We start from the raw sequence: 18,764 nt of genomic DNA on the forward strand, positions 1-18,764 counted from the left end.
GGTACAGGAGAAGATTATGAATAAAAAAGGAGGCAGTAAGGAGAAGAAGGAGTGGCATGTCAAAGTAAAAAAAAAAAAAAAGAAAGAAAGAAATATTATTAGTTTCTTCCTTTCCCCCAAAATCTGCTGTCAGCCTTTTCTTCATCCATAATAATAAGTTAAAAAGCTTAAGGACATGGACTGGACCTGTGATATCACTGTTAAGTCAGTCCATTAATAAGCATCTATTAAATACTTACCATATATCAAGCACTGTATTAAGTGGGGATATCATGAACTTCAAAAAATGGTCTCTGCCCTTAAAAAGCTTGCAATGTAAATTACTGGTATAGAGAATTTTCAGGTAAAGAAATTCCTATAAAATGCAGATCAAAACATTTTCTCCAAGATTTATAGACTTAAAACAAGAGTACTTTACCTGGGGTCCATGGATAAATTTCAGGCATTGCATAAATTTGGATGGGGAAAATATAATATTTTTATTTTCACTAATCTCAAAATGAAATTTAGCATTTCCCTTCCTCAATTTTTAGAGACAGTATTCTGAGAAGGGGCATCACCAAATTGCCAAAGAGTGATAGAGAAAAGGATAACAAGCCTTGTTTTTTTAAGTTGTCTATAGCATTGAGTGGTTAAGCAATTTGCCCAAGGTTACACAGCCCATATGTGTCAGCAGTGGGACCTGAACTCAGATTAAGAATAGTTCTCTGTTCATTATGCCACACTGACTCTCATAGTGATAACACAAAAATATATGATGAACTCAGATAATCCAAAATTCTTTTTAGTCAATTATTCCATATATCTTCCTCAAAGAATATTGCGATTTGCTAATAAATAGCAAAATTCCTTTTTTGTTGTTCTGAACTTATTTTATATATTAAGCAAAAATGGTTTAAAATGGTATGTATTAGGGAGAGGAAGAGCAAAGAAAGTCAGATAGTGAACAACTCAACCCAGAGATCATTAAGGTCTCACAAATCTTTGGAGACAAATCACTACAAGGTCAAGGATCTATTCTATAACATTCTTCTGAGAACAGACATCACTTGCAAAGGACTAAGGGCTCATTCCTCAGCAAGTCAGCACATTTCCATTTTTGGATAATTCTGATTAGAAAGGTCTTTAAGAGTGAGAATATATCTGCCTCCTGCTAACTTCTAACCACTGGAAGATCTGTGGCTACACAAACTAAATCTAATCTCTCTTCCAGGTAACAGTCAATTCTTCAAGTATTTAAGATATTGAGGTATTGTACTGCTCCTTAGATTCTCTCTTAAGCCAGTTTAAACATCTCCAATTGCTTGAAATATTCACAATATAAACTTTCAATTTTCTAGCAGCCTTTTCTCACCAGGCACATTCTTAAAATGTAGCAGCCATAATGGAATGTGATATTCCAGATGTGATCTGAACAATATAGAATACAACAAAATGATTAGCTTCTGGAATATTAATGCTCTGCTTCTAATAATTGTCTTATTAATGTGGTCTAACATTGCATTAAAGTATTTAGTTTTGTTTTGCAGGGGGCAAGGTGGGGTTAGCAGCTCATATTAAACTTGGAGTCAACTAAAAGCTCATTTGTTATTATTGTTCTGTAAGAAATGTTGAACAGGCTGATTTCAGAAAAGCCTGGCAAAACCTACATAAACTGATGCTGAGTAAAGTGAGCAGAACCAGGAGAACACTGTACACAGAAACAAGAAGATTATGTGATGATTAACTGTGACAGACTTGGTTCTTAACAATGCGGTGATTCAAGGCAATTCAAAAAGACTTGGGATAGAAAATGCCAATCATATCCAGAGTGAACTATGGAAACTGAATGTGGACCAAAGCATAGTATTACTCAGTTTTCTTTCTTGTGGATTTTTTTTCCTCTTGGTCTGATTTACATGACAAATATGGAAATACATTTAAAAGGACAACACATATTTAATCTCTATCAGATTGCTTGCTGTCTGGAGGAGAAGGGAGGTAAGGGAAGGAAGAAGAAAAATTTGGAACACAAAGTTTTACAAAAAGGAATGTTGAAAACTATCCTTTGAAAACTATCTTTACATGTATTTGGAAAAATAAAATACTATTCAGAAAAAAAAAAAGGTGACTTGCTTTTCTTTTCACATGAACATTTTTATGTTAATCCTGATTTCTCAAATGCAATTATATATTCTTTACTGATTAAACCAAACGTTAGCATTTTATATGCAGCTGGTTGCAATTCGGAAGAAAAGAATCTTCCTTAAGACAAACATAATAAGACATACAATAGAATCTTTCTTACCGGTTAAGGAATGCATTTCCAAAGCGACTAAGTTTTCGGAATGGTTTTTTGGGGTCCACAACTAAAGCATTTCCAGGGGTGCTACCTTCAGTTTCTCCATACATTACAGCAATAAAAGAATCCGTTGTGGGCTCTGGACCAATCCTCATACCTGGAAAATCCTGCTCCAGTAAGTACCTAATAGAGAAAAGGAAGGGGGAGAAAGAAAAGGAAAAAAAAAAAAAAAAAAGATGAACTTGTGACAAAATGCAAGAGGCCTAAAAGATTTCCTGGAATTAAGGATTCTGTTAGATGAAGCAAATTCATTTTGAAGGATGGGGCATTCAGAGGATAGTCTGCCATAGTTAAGGAAACCAGGAATCCTCCTGAAGACAAGGGGAATGGGAAGAATGAGAGAGGCAAAAGACTATGGGGCAGGATCCTTGTGAAAGACTCACAGGAGAACTATGGAAGTACACCCTGAATGTTGATTCTCTGGAGTGGGAGGTGGGGTAGAGAGAGACAGAAACTGTTCATCCTATCCTTGTTATAATTCTGACCAGTTTTTGTTGTTAGTTGTTGTTTGGTCACTTCAGTCCTGTTCAACTCTATGTGACCCATTTGTCATTTTCTTGAGAAAGATACTGGAGTGCTCTACCATTTTCTTCTCCATCTCATTTTACAAATGAAGAAACTGAGTCAGACAAGGTAAAGTGACTTGCCCAGGACCTGACCACTTTACAAATAGGAAGATCCAGAAACAACTGTCCAAGAAAGGTAAATGTCTACTATTTTACCATCTTGCTAATGAAAAAGCATTAAAGTTTAAAAACTCTGTTTTATTGGTATCTAGCACCCAGATAGGGACAGTCAAACTTCTCACAGACTACTTCTGAGAGCATGTTATTTTCTAGCATGATGTGCCCTGTTAGTAGGTACTTCCATTGATACATTAGGCATAAACAGAAAGTGAAATTCACTCTGGGAATTGTAGTTTTTTTTTTTTTACTACTGACAATGAAGTATATCAGGGCATCCTAATCTTTTTCCCACTTACATATTTCTTAATTTGTCGCAGTATCCCAGGAGACAGTGGTAGCAGTAAAAGACATTTCCATAAAAAATTAAGCAGGAAGGGATGGGGAAAGGTTCAGACAAGATGTCACAGACCACTCTGTTCAATAACAATAATTGATGACAATAACAGTAACTCATATTTACATATTACTTTATAGTTTTTGGAAAGGTAGCATCATATAATGGACAGAAAGTTGACTTTTGAGTCAGAGACCTGCCTCTGACATATATTGGCTGAATGACTGAACAACTTACCCTCTCAGGATAGTAATTATTTAATTCTCTCAGATTAGAAACTGCATAAAAATAAAAATATAAATTGCATCAAAATAAATAGCAATTTTTAAAAATTGCACTAGTAGAGTTTCCTCATCTTTGGATCCTCTATGCCAATGTAGCTACAGATTCAGTCTCTATTTATTTACAGCTGTTTATGAAATTTTCTCATAACCATCTTATGAGGTAAGTAGTCCAATGATTACTTATCTCTATTTTGTAGATTGGATGTGGAGACTCAGAATTTGAGTGATTTGCTCAAGGTCATTCAAATTTTAAGCAATGAAGTTGGGAATCTTCATTCCTCTCCTTGGATTGCAAGTACAACAAATGGTCTTTCCATCATATTATGTTAGCCAAGGCAAGCCTCGTGCTAAATTCCGACTGAAGGGATTTGATCTCTGTAAAGCCATTGTTGTACCCTGATCATTGACTGGCTAGCCTGCCAAGACTTACCCATTCTTGTGGACTACTGCACAGACTGTCTGATACAGCTGATGTGTTAGTTTATTTTGCTGAACTAATTTTTTTCCCCTTTTTTTGGTAATCTTTCTTACAAGAGAAGTTTTGCTAGGGAAAGGAGAGGAAGTAAGAACTATATTTGAAAATTTGTAGGCTGCAAAAAATTTAAAAACATTACAAAAAGATGCACCTATTGCATTTAGGTTGATACCCCCCTCCCCCCAAAGTACAGTGTCTCATAAGTCTTAGTGCTTTAGCAGCTTAAAGTTGCACTAAGACTTTTGGGACACACTTGTATATGTGAATATGCATATTTATATTTACATACACACAGGTCTCAGGGTTAGGAGGAAAAGAAAAACTTTCAAGACTTATTTTGCTCTCTCTTACTTTCTGACTCACTTTCTTCCTTCACAAATAAAGAGCAGAGGGAGAGAAAACCTCTTGGAATGTCTGCGGGATAAACCAGTGGAATGAAATTTAAAACCCCCTAAAAATTTAAAACCCCAACACACCATTCCTTCCTGCCTCCACAAAGCCTCAATTACAGTTCAATCTAAATATTGAGAAATTCTAGATGTATCTGGGCACATCTGGAAGAAAATGGCACTGTTATCACAGAGGACAGTGGACCAGGATCACTCAGATTATTTAGAAGAGGTCTTAAATCATGCAGTACAAGCACTAGGTGGTATAATGGACAGTGTGCTGGGTTTGGAGTCAAGAACACTCCTCTTCCTAAATTCAAATCTTATCTTTGACACTTATTAGGTGTGCGATCCTGGACAAGTCACTTAATTCTTGTTTGACTCAGTTTCCTCATCTGTAAAATGAGCTGGAGAAGGAAATGGCAAACCATTCCAGTATCTTTGTCAAGAAAACCCTAAATGGAGGTCACAAAGAGTTGGATATGACTGAAACAACTCCATCACGAAAAACTCCAGGCAGACTTATACTGGATTGGTGCTCAGAAAACTGCTGATTTTATTTAAAGATCTCTAAGGAAGGAAATTATGTAATTTCACTTAGTCACCCTTTAAAAAAAACATTTATTTATTTAAACTTAAATGCAAAATAGGAAGAAAAAAAATTGTCATGTGCACAGCAAAACATGAGAGAATTCAAAATATAAAGTAATGAATTTCCAGTTCAAGAAAGACCATATAATAAATACTACACATTATGTTTAGAGCTGTCCATCTTTTCTTTGCTCCCTTGTAGGTTTTCTGCTGTTATTTTTTTCTCCTTCCCCCAAAGGCTATTAAGCACATATGTGTGTATGTATACATATATCTATACACACATACATGTACATAGATAGCCATAATGCAGTGTATGTATACACTGCATTCACATATTCAAATCATATCATTCAATAATCACATATACATAGATATGTCTCTTTATATAAGACCAAACTACACTTGTTTGGCCTCTGTTTCTCTGAAAGTGAATAATATCTTTCTTCATAAATCCAAGTCTTTCTATATTTTTCTAACTCTACAAATCATTATTTTCTACAAAACAGCAATATTCCAACCTCATATTGCCTAGTTTTTTTTTTTTTTTTAATAGTCTAAAACAATACTGGTTAATATGACATATAGTGTAATTTTCCTATTTTTCTCTTTTGACCAAATCAATTTTAGCTTTGACTTTGAGATCAAGATTACTACCCATGCTTCTACTTCTAATCTTTTTAGTCACCCATTTTAGTGTCAGATAATCATTTGAGGTAGAAATGCTATTGTATCTCATCTAAGACCAGATGGACTTGTATGCTGGGGACTCACTGTATCATCAAATGGTTTTCTGAAACACTAACCTAAATTAAAGTCTAATAAACCTCATCAACTTGGAATAATTGGAGTATGAGGGTAGGGGATAATATAAAAGAGTGGAAAATATGAATTAGAAAATGATAGAATTTTTAAAAAATGAGATACAATAATTTTTAAGTACATAAAGTAACAGGAATGGCTAAGATTCTAACAAATCCTCCCAGAACTTCTTTAATAAATAGATGCATTGTTTGTAAGTAATGCATAGATTGTATACATAGAAATGAGTGCCACCAAAGGGAAAATGGCATGAAATATACAAAACCTCCAGTGGCTCCCAATTGTCTCTAGGATAAAATATAACCTCCTTGGGGCCCTCTATCTCAAGATACCTTCTGACTCCAAACTACCTTTCCATTCTGGTTTCAATTTAATTAAATTCAACATGACATTTATTAAGCAATGGGTATGTGTCAAGCCCTTTGGTTACAGAGATAAAAAAATCCAAACATTCTCTGTCTTCATGTACTCTGTCCATTAGCCAAACTAGAATATTAACTTTATCTCTGACTGTCCTTTCCTGTTTCTATGTATTTGTGCAAATTATCCCCCATGCCTGGAATGTACATCCTGTTCACTGTAGCTTACTGAAATTCTTTCTTCAATAACTAGTTCAGGTATCATCTCCTGCAAGAAATCTCTCTCTCTCTTCCCCAAGTGAAAATGATCTTTCCCACATCAAAATTTCCTAGAATACACTCTCTGGATCTCTCTTTGGCTCTTATTACAGTTTATTATGTACCATGTCTATTTCTGTACATGCCATACCTACCCTATTAGATAGTAAGTTCGTTAGGATTGGCAGTTATATCATTTTTTCATAAGTGCATAGCACAGTTCCTTCCACATTTCTCATGGAGCTGTTTTTCAGTTGTATCCAACTCTTTGTGAAATCATTTGGACTTTTCTTAGCAAAGATACTGGAGTCCTCTGTCATTTTCTTCTCTAGATCACTTTACAGATAAGGAAATTGAGGCAAACGGGGTAAAACGATTTGTCTCAACGTCACATAGCTAATAAGTGTCTGGTCAGATTTGAACTCAGGAAGATGAGTTTTCTTAACTCTAGACCTAGCATTTTATCCACTAAAACACTTAAATGCCCCTCCCTTCAATATAGTGGGCACTTAATTAATGTATGCTAAACCGAAAAGAAATAAAAATATTGCTCCAGCAAAATGACCCTATAAAAGTCAATTAAGTCCATCTCCCAATGATGTTGTAATGAGGAAGAACTAAGAAGACACTAATCTGACCTGCTCATTAAAAGGTCTATCAATCAGGATTGCCTTATCCTCACATCTGTAAATTGTCTCACTCCAGTGCAATAAAAGTAGCTCAAAGTTGGAACTGGAAACAGTCCCACTCCAACTGACTGATGCCTCAGGGTACCTTATTTTGTCTTTTTAAAAAAATTAATCAAGCTTTTCTTAAGTGACTATACAATTGAATGCTATAATTTCTAAGCTCCCTTTTAAAATTTAAAATCATGTTTTGTTGTGTTTATATTATTAATTTGCTTAGTGAACTGTTTTTTTTTTTTTAATAGATGGTGAAAAGATAAACTTTCTCACAATCTTTGTCAAAATAATTTCCAGGATTCATTACAGTTTCTTATATGTAGTTTACTTCAAAAATCAATAGGTGACTTGGTCATTAAAAACATGGGGAGCTGGTAAGGGAGAAGATCTTGAGATGTTGATATAACAAAGTAATTCTAACAAGAAAAGCTATCACATATAGTATCTGTGGAAGTTGGTTTTACTTCAAAGTTTTTTCTTTATGACAAGGTAAATACTCCTTGAATCAGGAGAAGTGATGGGACATGTCTGTGGCATGAAAAAAAAAATACCCCAAACCAGAAGTCACAAAATAAAATAAAAGCCTTAAAAAAGCCATTAAAGTACAAAACTCTGAATTTTTAAACTATATCTTGACATTCAAACAAGGTTAGTCTGTATTAATCCAAATTTCATAAGCATACTTCGCTGGAATATTGTTATATTGCCTGAAAACCTCAATGCTAGAAACCCTAGACCAGGCAGTTATTTGGGGGAGGAGGGATTGTGGTTGGGTTTTGTTTTAAAATTTTTTAAGATAAAATTTGAAATTACTAACATAGCAATCTTTAGCTTATATGGAGAATACTAATATTATTAGTTTAATTAAGGTTAGAGTGGAAAAGATCAAGAATTCATGAATTCCTATATCATCCTGGGGGAGGGCAGAGGAGACATTTGTTGACCTAATCACTCAGCTGTTTTTCATATAGTACTTGCTCACCAAGTCCAAGAACAGTCACAAAGAAATTTAATTTAAGGAACCAAAAAAATGTCTTAACCTTGAAAAAGCCTTCCTGTTTGTGTGTGTGAGACTGCCTTCAAATAGCACTGGGCTATGGCCACAGGAGATACACAGATGGCTCCAAATGTAACATTTGTATGCCAGGATTATGGGCTGCTTAATTTTGTTAGGAGAATCTTACTATTAGCACATACCATCCTTCCTCTTTGAATCTTCAGGTAGCCAACAAATGTTCCAATTCGAAAATCTATTGAACATTTTCATGCAAGTTTTCATATGTGACCAACTCTGTTGATGACTCCTGCCCTGATCCCTGTCCTGAATTTGATCTTGAATTTCTAGTGGCTCAGTGGTAATTTCCATCTTGATGTTTCACCGTCAACTCAAACTGAACATGTCAAAATCAAACATAATCTTTCATCCTTGACTTCCCTATTTCTGTTAATCCAGTTCAACAAAAAGTGCTTCATATGCTAAGCACAGGGGGGTACTCCTGTCCTTCATGGGCTCAAAAGCTTGAAAGCACAAGTTTTTTTTTTTTTTTAAATTCCTCCTTCTCATTTGCTCTCTATCTAGTCAGGTTCTCTTTCATTCTAATTAATTCTAATCACCTATTCCTATTGGTGCCACTTTGGTTCCGATCTTAATTATCTTATGCTTGGACAATTATAACTACCTCCCAGCTGATCTGTTTGTTTTTTCCTGGATGCTGCTATCAGATTCATTTTCCTAAAGAACAGCTCTGACCTATATCATTCCCCCCAAAAAAACAACCAACTTTTTCATGAGTCCTAAAATTCTTTAGCCTGCTATTCAAGGCTCTTCACAAGCTTGTTGAACCTTGTGATGTAAGCTCCCATTACTCTCTGCCTGTCTTCTGCTCTTGTCAAACTTGTCTGATTTAAGATTTAAAAAAAAAAAAAAAAGCTTTTCTATTTGCTCATTGAGTCTATTTTTTTCCCTGAAATATGGGCAGAGATAATGAAAAGAATCAATTTTATGTACCCCACCCACTTTGCAAATTGTGATCTTTCTTAAGTCAAATTGAAAAAGCAGACAGTCATATTGGCAGTCGGCAGGTAGTTACCATGCTACAAGGTAGTTTGCTACATAGCATCCATAGCATCCAACAGTGTCTTTACTGGGTCTGTATTCCAAAGAGATCATAAAAAAGGGAAAAAGACCCACATGTACAAAAACATTTGTAGCAACCCTTTTTGTAGTGGCAAGGAACTGGAAACTGAATGGATGCCCATCAATTAGGGAATGGTTAAATAAGTTATGGTTTATGGAAGTAAAGGGATATTATTGTTCTATAAAAAATTATGAACAAACTGCTTTTAGAAAAGACTGGAGAAACTCAAATGCACTAATGCTAAGTGAAGTGAGTAGAGCTAAGAGAACATCGTACACAGCAACAACAAGATTATGTGATGATCAACTATGCTGGACTTGGGTTCTTTTTAACAATGAGGTGATTCAGGCCAATATCAATAGACTTGTGATGGAGAGAGCCATATGCATCCAGAGAGAGGACTACAGGGACTGAATGAGGATCACAACATAGTATTTTCACCATTATTGCTTGCATGCTTGTTTTTTCTCTTATTTTTTTTTCTTTTTTGATCTGATTTTTCTTGTGCAAATGATAAATGTGAAAATATGTTTAGAAGAATTACACATGTTAATCTATATTAGAATGTGCTCTAGGGAAGGGGGGAAGGAGAGAGAAGGAAAAAATTTTGGAACACAAGGTTTAGTAATGGTGAATGTTGAAAACTATTTTTGCATGCATTTTGAAAAATAAAAAGTTATAAAAAAAGAAAAAAACAAGTTTGCTACATAATTTTTTCCTTGTTCTTTTTCCCTTTAGTTAAGTCAAGTGAGATGTTACCATAAAGAATGCTAATTTAAATAAATTTTAGGTCAATTTCATGTTTAAAATTCTCCACTGCAAAGAATTAGAAAATGAATGGATGGTCATCAATTGGGGAATAGCTGAATAAGTTATGGCATATGAAAGTAATGGGATATTTTTATTTTGTAAAAAATTATGAACAGACTGATTTCAGAAGAGACTGGAAAGATTTACATGAACTGATTTTGAATGAAGCATTGTACATATTGTACACAGCAACAACAAAACTGTATGATGATCAACAATGATAGACTTGACTTTTCTCTTCTTGTCAACTGAGTGATCCAAGGCAATTCCAATAAATTTTGAATGAAAAACGCCATCTGCATTCTGAGAAAGATCTATAGAGAATGAATGCAGATTGAAGTTTTTCTTCTGGTTTTTCTGTGTGTGTATGGGGCTGGGGGAGGGGGGAAGAGGTATTTTCCCTTTTGTTCAGATTTTTACTCCCAAGATGACTCATATGGAAATATGTAAAAAATTAATATGTTTGTGTAATCTAAAACAAATAAATAAATGCTAAAAGAAATTTAAAACTTAAAAACAAACTCTAGAAAAAACTCTGGACAAGTGATCAGACAACATCAGTCTGAAAACATATAGGCTCTCTGTGCATTTTAGGTTTCTCACGTCTCTGTTGGAAGATGAAAGGCATGCTTCAATTTCATTCTTTTGACCATGTAGTTTTTATCAATGCATTGGTCAGTCTTCTAAAGTTTTTCAAAGGTGCTTTTCTTTATAACATCATTATCACTATATAAATTTCCAGTCTTGTTTGCTTTGCCCTTTAGCCATTTAAGAGAAGATCTTCCTATATTCCCCTGACTGTCCATTCCATCATTTCCCAAGGTGCAATAATATTCCATTATATTTGAAAGTCATTCCCCAATAGGAGAGTCTCTCACTTTCTAGCTTTGGGCTATCATGAAAAGAGCTACTATATTTTTTGAACCCATAGATTCTTTCACTCCTTCTTTCATTTCTTTGGAGTATAGAAGTAGAATAGTTTGGCCAAAGGGTATGCACAGTCTGGTAACTTTCTGGGCATAGTTCCAAATTATTTTCTAGAATGGATCAATTCACAGTTCCATCAAAAGTACCTTAGAATCCCTGTTTTTTTCACAGCTCCTTCAATTTATCTGTCATTTTCCTCTTTTGTCTTCTTTGCAAAACAGTAAACATTCATTTTCTCATCTGTGAAATGGGGAAAGGATCTCAATCTGTTATTTCTTTGGTGCAGGGAGTTCCCAAGTGAGGAAATTCCATATAACAATGCAAGTCTGTGCTTTCTTTTTAAGTTATGTTTTAGGGAATTGCTTAGAGCACAAAGATGTCTAGCCGAACATCTTTATTTTATAGATGGGAAAGCAAGGCATGGAGAAGTTAAATGATTTTCTAAGGTCATGCAACTGAGTGACAAATAAAGGATTAAAACACATCTCAATTCCAAAACCAGTAATCACACTTCTGCCTGAACTGAGCTCTCAATTATTTTTATGCCTTTTCTCCAAAGAGAATTAAGCCTCTTTTTCTTCTAATTCTTTTCTAATTTCAAATCAAACTCAGATCTTCCTTCTCCTAACAAATTTTTTTTTCCATCAAGTTTACTACTTCAGCTACTTGAGCTTATCTTGCCTAAAGACAAGGTTATTTAGAGAAGGGATTGGGAACAAGTATTAATTAAGTACCTACTACATGCCAGACACTATACTAAGCACTTTAAAAATATTATCTCATTTGATCCTCACAACAACCCTAGGAGATAGATGCTATTAAACAGCACCTGATTGTACAGTGAAGGAAACTAAGGCAAAGGTTAAGTGACTTGTCCAGACTCATCATTCTGAGTTCAAATCTGGTCTCAGACATTTACTATCTGTGTGACATTGGGCAAGTCACTCTTGTTTGCCTCAGTTTCTTCATCTGTAAAATGAATTGAAGAAGGAAATAGCAAACCACTCCAATATCTTTGTCAAGAAAACCCCAAATGGGATCACAGAGTCAGATGTGACTGAAAATTTAAACTGGTAATGAAAATTGTTCCCTTTCAAATGACAAAGAGAAAAGCAGGAAGGATGTCCCCAAACTGATGACACATCAACATTTCAACTAGTTGTATTTCCACTGAAATTCATTTATCACTTTTTTTTTTTTTTTTAGGGCTTTTCTAGTTCATTTCTTATTTCTTGGACTGTAACAAGAATGCAGTGTGTCATCTTCAAGTTTGGAAAGCTTCAGGTGAGTGCATAATAAATGATTAATAAGAGCACACACAAGTCATAATGACAAAAACAAACTGGTATAACTACATCAGCTTCTCTGAACAAGTAATATATGGGGTACTATAATTATATACTATGTCCTTCCATTTGCCTTTTATCTATAGATGTCATAGAATTCCCATCACTCACCTTAGTACCTTATTTATCGTATAGATTTATTACTTGTGAATTTGAAAGATGCTTTATGTAAATGAGTTCTCATCATTTGCTATTTTTCAGTCCGAAATTTCTGGTAGAGAACATATGTAATCTAAAAAGTAGATTTATCAGTAACTCTGTTATCACCCCTTCAAAAAAAAATCACATACATTACTCATCATCTCCTCTTACAAAGCTTAATGGAACAACAGAAATTCTCTTTCCAGAAAATTTCAGAATTGAAAGAGTCATTAGAGGCTATCTAATTCAATCCATAGCTGAACAAAAATCACTCCACTGAAGGATGATCCAGCTTTTGCTTGAAAACTTGTAACAAGGAGACTCTTGTCACCTCAAGAAGTAGTCTATTCCATTCTGGGAGCCAATAGTTAGAAAGTTTTACCTTGGGTGGAACAAAAACCCGTTTCTCTGCAGCTTCTACATACTGCCTTTAGTTCTGCCCTCTGGGCCAAAAAGAACAGGACTAAGCCTTCTTCCCATGTGGAAGTTCTTTAAGAAGTTAAACCAGGGAACTATTCTACCATATCTCCACAGTTCCACTCTCTTCTATCTGCTCCAGCTTTACCATAGTCTTGCTTTCTCCTGGCTAGACAACCCTAGTTCCTTCAATTGATCCTTGTAATTAATAATAACAATTTATTAATATGTTTGCTTATACAGCATTTACAAGGAATTTCTGTATCTTAAACCAGGCAACCCTGGGAGGCAAGTGCTCTAATTAACCCCATTTTGAAGATAAAGAAACAGCTTGAGAGAAGTTAAATGACCTGTCCACAATCTCATAGGTAGTAAGTGTCTGAGGTCTTTCTGACTATATTTTCGGTGCTCTAATCTAGATGCTTCTAAGCATATATGGCATGAAGATCTCCAGGACCTTTACCACCTTAGCTGATCTCCTCTGGATCCCCTTCAAGTCATTGATGTGTTTCTTAGAATATGGATTTTGAATTCTAATTTTATTAACGTATATTGTTTATGTCACAAGCATCAAGACACTAATATAGTCTTTCAAGACTTACAAAGCACTTTCCTAATAACAACACAGTGAGGTGGGTAGTGGGTATTCTTATGGAAAGGAAGTGGGGAGTAGTGGAGAGACAGCTAGCCTTCTAGTTAGGAAGATCTGAGCTGAAGTCCTGCCTTTGCTAATGATTTCAACACCCTAGATAAGTCAATTTACTTCTTAGTGCTTTAGTAAATCTCAGCCTATCAAGTACTGACCTGCAGTAATAGTGCTCCTTATCAAGAGTTCCCTATACCACACTGGTTTACTCCAAATCAAAAATACTGTGTATACGTATAATATATGAATATCCACCCACACATAAACACACATAATTGCAATCAGAACACAAATTTCAAATAACTACATTTTCCTACATTTGTAGGAACTATTCAGGTTAGTTGGACAGAGAAAAAGAGGTCACCCTCTAATAGAGATGAAATGTAGCCAAATATGGATACAACTTTCTCAAATCTCTATAGACTTTGTATCATTTATAAAGTGGTTTCTAAGCCAATTTTTTTTTTGTTTGCCCTAGGAAAACTGGGACCAAATTATAGAAAGTCAATAACTATGTTTCAAGACAAACTCTTATGAGCAAAAGAAAATAAATCTTTTTAAGATATGATCAAGATTTTAAGAAGCAAGTTTTGTTGCTGTATTCATTTTCATAATAAAATAATTGTCTCAAAAATCAAACAACATTTTAAGGAAAATTATTTCACACGACATGCTATAAATATCTGAAGTTTCCTTAAAGGCAATTATTGATTTAAATCAGAGAGTCCATGTAACTGCTTGCTTTTTAGCAACAATAAAAGCAATATTTGTTTTCAGTTGTCAGGGATGAAGAGGAAGCTTCTCACCTAAGGAAATGGAAACCAGTAATGATAGATTGCCATTTACCCCAACAGGGAGAAAAGCTGTCATGGTTATTCTAACCACCTTGTCCTAAACTCAGGATTGTCCCTGAAAAGTGAATGGAAACAGGAACTAGAGTCCTAGACTTCTTGATTCTTAATTAGTTGTGTGGCATTAGATAAATCCTCTCTAGGTCTTAGTTTCCACTACTATAAAATGGAAATAATACATAGTACAAATCTTGAAGCATGACTTAATGGATAGAGTTGGATACACAGAGAGGATGGACCATTATTAGCTATGTGATCATAGACAAGTCACAACTTGTGAAGATGGTCAAATGAGATATTGCACATACATTTTGTAAACTTTAACATTCCACGTGAAGTGTCAGTTGCTCTTATAATTATTATTAATTGCAGTTACAGAGATCAGAGAGTTTAAGGGAGCTATGTTACTATAGAATGTGATGATAGTAATCTGCCTCGTCAGAGACATACAAAGATTTAGTCAGAAGATCCGAGTTCAAATTCTGCCTCCATCACTATTTGAGTGAGTAGTTTATCCTCTCTAGACCTCAGTACCCTCCTCTGTAAAATGGAAGTGGAGGCTTATATATAATCTCTGATGCTCCTTCCAGCCCTAAATTCTGAAATCCCACATCCTATGTCCAATAGGGACTAGACCTAATCTACTCCCCTTCTTATCAACGTACCAAATAACTCTAAAAACCAGTACGCTGCCTAAACCTATCTTGAGCGTCCCTTGTCCTTCTTGCGCTAAATCACGGAGCTGTTTCTATTCTGTCCCATCTCTTCTATTCCACTCTGAGGGGACGGGCAGAGGCACCTTTCCGGCACCTGGCCATGGAGGACCTTGGGAAGAGGGCCGCAGAAACAACAAGGGAGTAGAAGGCAGCAGCCACCAGGACTTTTCTTTTTCTGGTCTGATGATTATAAGCGGGTGATGATCATCTTCCTTGGGACTGTTGGGATGACTACTGAGTGCACCTTGAGTGAAAGCACTAAGAGTCGGGGGGATGCTGGCACCAAACTTAGAACAGGGGAGCCCGAATTTACAAAGAGCACGTAAGGAAAGGAGGAAGGAGGGAGAAGTGCTGGGTGGTGCACACACACAGTAGAGGAAGGATTTCAGATAGGACTGGATGAACTTGTGTGTGTAGGTAAGCGATTCCGATATAAATAGGTAAGTAATTGTATTCCACATGACTGATTTCCCTTTGTCATCTTGTCATGGGCATTTAGTTCTACAGAGTGGGCTGCCAAAGGGTGGGAGACAGAAAAAAAGGCTAAGAAACTCCTGGAAGAGCGAGAAAACAGTGCGGGATAGAGGGAGAGGGTTGGGATAAGCGGCGAAGGCATTAAAGGATCCCCGGGGAGGTGGGGCTAAGGGGGGGCACCAGAAATGATCCAGGAATTAGTGAGCCGAGCTGCATAGGCATCCGGGGGGGGGGAGCACTTGAGGGACAAGTGAGTGTCAGAAGCCACCGAGGCTCAGAGTCGGGTGGGGGCACAGCAGGGCGGAGGTCAGTTACCGGATGAAGGTGGTCTTGCCCGTGCTGTACTGGCCCACCAGCAGCACCATGGGCTTGTTGTCGAAGTCAGCGTCCTCCAGCGCCGGCGAGTGGAACTCGTGGAAGCGGTACGCCTCCTCCAGCGGCAGCACCTTGCGCAGGTAGAGCGAGCGCAGGCCGCCAGTCACGGTCTGCACCGCGTCCGCCCCGCCGGCCCGCTCTCGCCCGCCCCCCTGGCGCCCCATCCAGCTGAACATCCTGCCGCTGCCGCCCGCGCCTTCGCTCCCGGCCCCGCCCCGGCTCCGCTCCAGACCCCGGCCCCTCGGCGCAGAACTACGCAGCCCCAGCCGGACGAGCGAATGAGCCACGGGGCGCCAGCTCGCTGCCACCGCCCCAAGCCCGGTCCCCGCCCCTCGAGGCTCGGCCCAATCGCCCTGCGCCACGTCACGATTCACCTTCTCCGTGCAGGAGTTTCCCCTTGGGATCCTTCCTGGTTGGGTGTTTTCCAGGACGCTAGCCTATGGAGAGACGCTTCCTCATGAATTATTAATGACGGAGCCGGGTATCCCGCTTTGCGAGTGGCTCCGGGACGGGGCTCTGGCGAGGACCGGACTCTTCCTCTGGGCCGAGCGGCGTTCGCTTCCGGACGAGTCAAAGGGTGGGTGGGCTCGCTCTTACGTAGCTGTTAAAACCTCCCGAGGTGTAGTAATTCATTTCATTCTCACAGTCTCGGGAATAGTTGGGATCCCATAACTTCCTCCCTAAGGGGCCCATTCACAACATTCGCCTTATGTACAACGACGCCCCTCCCATATGGCACACACGTAAAAACTGTGCATGTGTGTGGTTCGTGTGCGCACGCGCGCACAGAGCCGGCTCTCGTTAATGGAAGGTGCACACGTGTGGGTGTTTTAAGGTCAGGAACAGTCTTTTACCTTTCCTTTTATCTCCAGCGCTTTGGCACAGAGGAGGTGCTGATGCTAGTGGACTAACTACCACTTCAAAGACTGTCATTTATATTTAAATTCTCTCATCGTCATTTAATTTTTTCTCCCTAGGACCTCTGTAATAGAAAATTGGTCTTCATTATAACCTTTTACATTGACAAATTGAATGGACTCTTTGCTAGTAAAAAACAAAAAACCAATCTCTCAGATATAAATATAGATATTATATATAACTTTGCAGTTTGCATACAATAGCCCATTTGATCTCACTGACTTTTAGTAAAAAAAAAATAAATAAATAAATACCAACCCTGTGGGTGGGTGTGTACGTGTGTATAATTTCATGATCCCTACATTCAAAGACATAATATGTATGTGTGTGTATTAGGGTTTGCAAAGCATTTTACATGTAGTATCTCATTTGATGTCACTGATTTTTATCCCCAAATACCAGATGTTTCATCTGGTTTCATCATGAAATTTTCTAAGTCTGAAATGTGCTTTCCTCATCTTCAATCCTCTGAATACCTATTATCTTTTTTTTTTAACTTAAGTTTTTCTTTTCTTTTTTTTTTTGGTTGAAACCTATAGTTTCTTTTTTTTTTTAATTTTTAATAGCTTTTTATTTACAAGTTATATGCATAGGTAATTTTACAGCATTGACAATTGCCAAACCTTTTGTTTCAATTTTTCCCCTCCTCCCCACCCCCTCCCCTAGATGGCAGGATGATCAATACATGTTAAATATGTTAAAGTATAAATTAAATACAAAATAAGTATACATGATCAAACTGTTATTTTGTTGTACAAAAAGAATCACACTCTGAAATATTGTACAATTAGCCTATGAAGGAAATCCAAAATGCAGGCGGGCAAAAATATAGAGATTGGGAATTCAATGTAATTCTTAGTCATCTCCCAGAGTTCTTTCACTGGGCGTAGTTGGTTCAGTTCATTACTGCTCTATTGGAACTGATTTGGTTGATCTCATTGCTGAGGATGGCCAGGTCCATCAGAACTGGTCATCATATAGTATTGTTGTTGAAGTATGTAATGATCTTCTGGTCCTGTTCATTTCATTCAGCATCAGTTCCTGTAAGTCTCTCCAGGCCTTTCTGAAATCATCCTGCTGGTCATTTCTTACCGAACAATAATATTCCCATAATTGAATACCTATTATCTTTCAAAACTCAATTCAAACCATCTTCTATACCTGGTACTGTGTTTAGTTATATGCTTGCAGGTTATTTTCCCCATAGAAGATAAGCTCCTAGAGAGCAAGGACAAAAAAAAAATTGTCTTTGTATTCCTAGAGCCAACATGATGTTTAGCTTAATAAATGTTTGTGATTGGTGTCTTTTTTTTTTTTTTTTTTTTTTTTGAATCTGTAACATAAAAGTCACTGGACCAAATTACTTCTGTGGTGCCTTGCAGCTCTGGGGTTTTATTAAAGAAGGGAGGCTCAGTAGAATTCGACTAATGTTATTAGTGACAGAATCAAGTCTCAAATGCCAGTCCTCTTGAATGTTCAATACAGTGTTTTCCCCATTATCCCAACAGAGAATTACCACATAGAACAAGCTCCAAAAGATCATCTCCCTGCCTCTAGAACAGGGATTCTTAAACTTTTTCTACTCTTGACCCCTTTTCACTGGAAAATTTTCCATGATGCTGGGTATAAATAAAATATATAAATACGTATTATTTTATATATAAAACATTTATAAAATGCATTAAATAGTGTAATGTTCTCTTCTCACTTCTCTAGAATATATTGTTCTCTGGGAGCAGGTTTCTGGGGGGGTTTTTAGGAGCAGCTTTACTTTCAGTTCAGT

At 36.9% G+C, this 18,764-nt stretch overlaps 1 protein-coding gene across 1 annotated transcript in view; it reads right to left on the reverse strand.

Moving 5' to 3' along the window:
* Positions 1–16,321, reverse strand: part of EHD4 (EH domain containing 4) — a 97,395-nt gene extending 81,074 nt beyond the window's left edge. The window contains exons 1-2 of the mRNA XM_031952146.1: positions 16,004–16,321; positions 2,288–2,464 (exon numbers count right to left, since the gene is read on the reverse strand). Of these exons, the coding sequence (XP_031808006.1) occupies positions 2,288–2,464; positions 16,004–16,239 (413 nt within the window). The 5' untranslated portion in view covers positions 16,240–16,321. The remainder of the gene's footprint in view (positions 1–2,287; positions 2,465–16,003) is intronic.
* Positions 16,322–18,764: the final 2,443 nt, after the last annotated feature.

The sequence above is a fragment of the Sarcophilus harrisii genome, chromosome 2 (assembly GCF_902635505.1).
Source record: "Sarcophilus harrisii chromosome 2, mSarHar1.11, whole genome shotgun sequence".
Taxonomy (NCBI): Eukaryota; Metazoa; Chordata; class Mammalia; order Dasyuromorphia; family Dasyuridae; genus Sarcophilus; species Sarcophilus harrisii.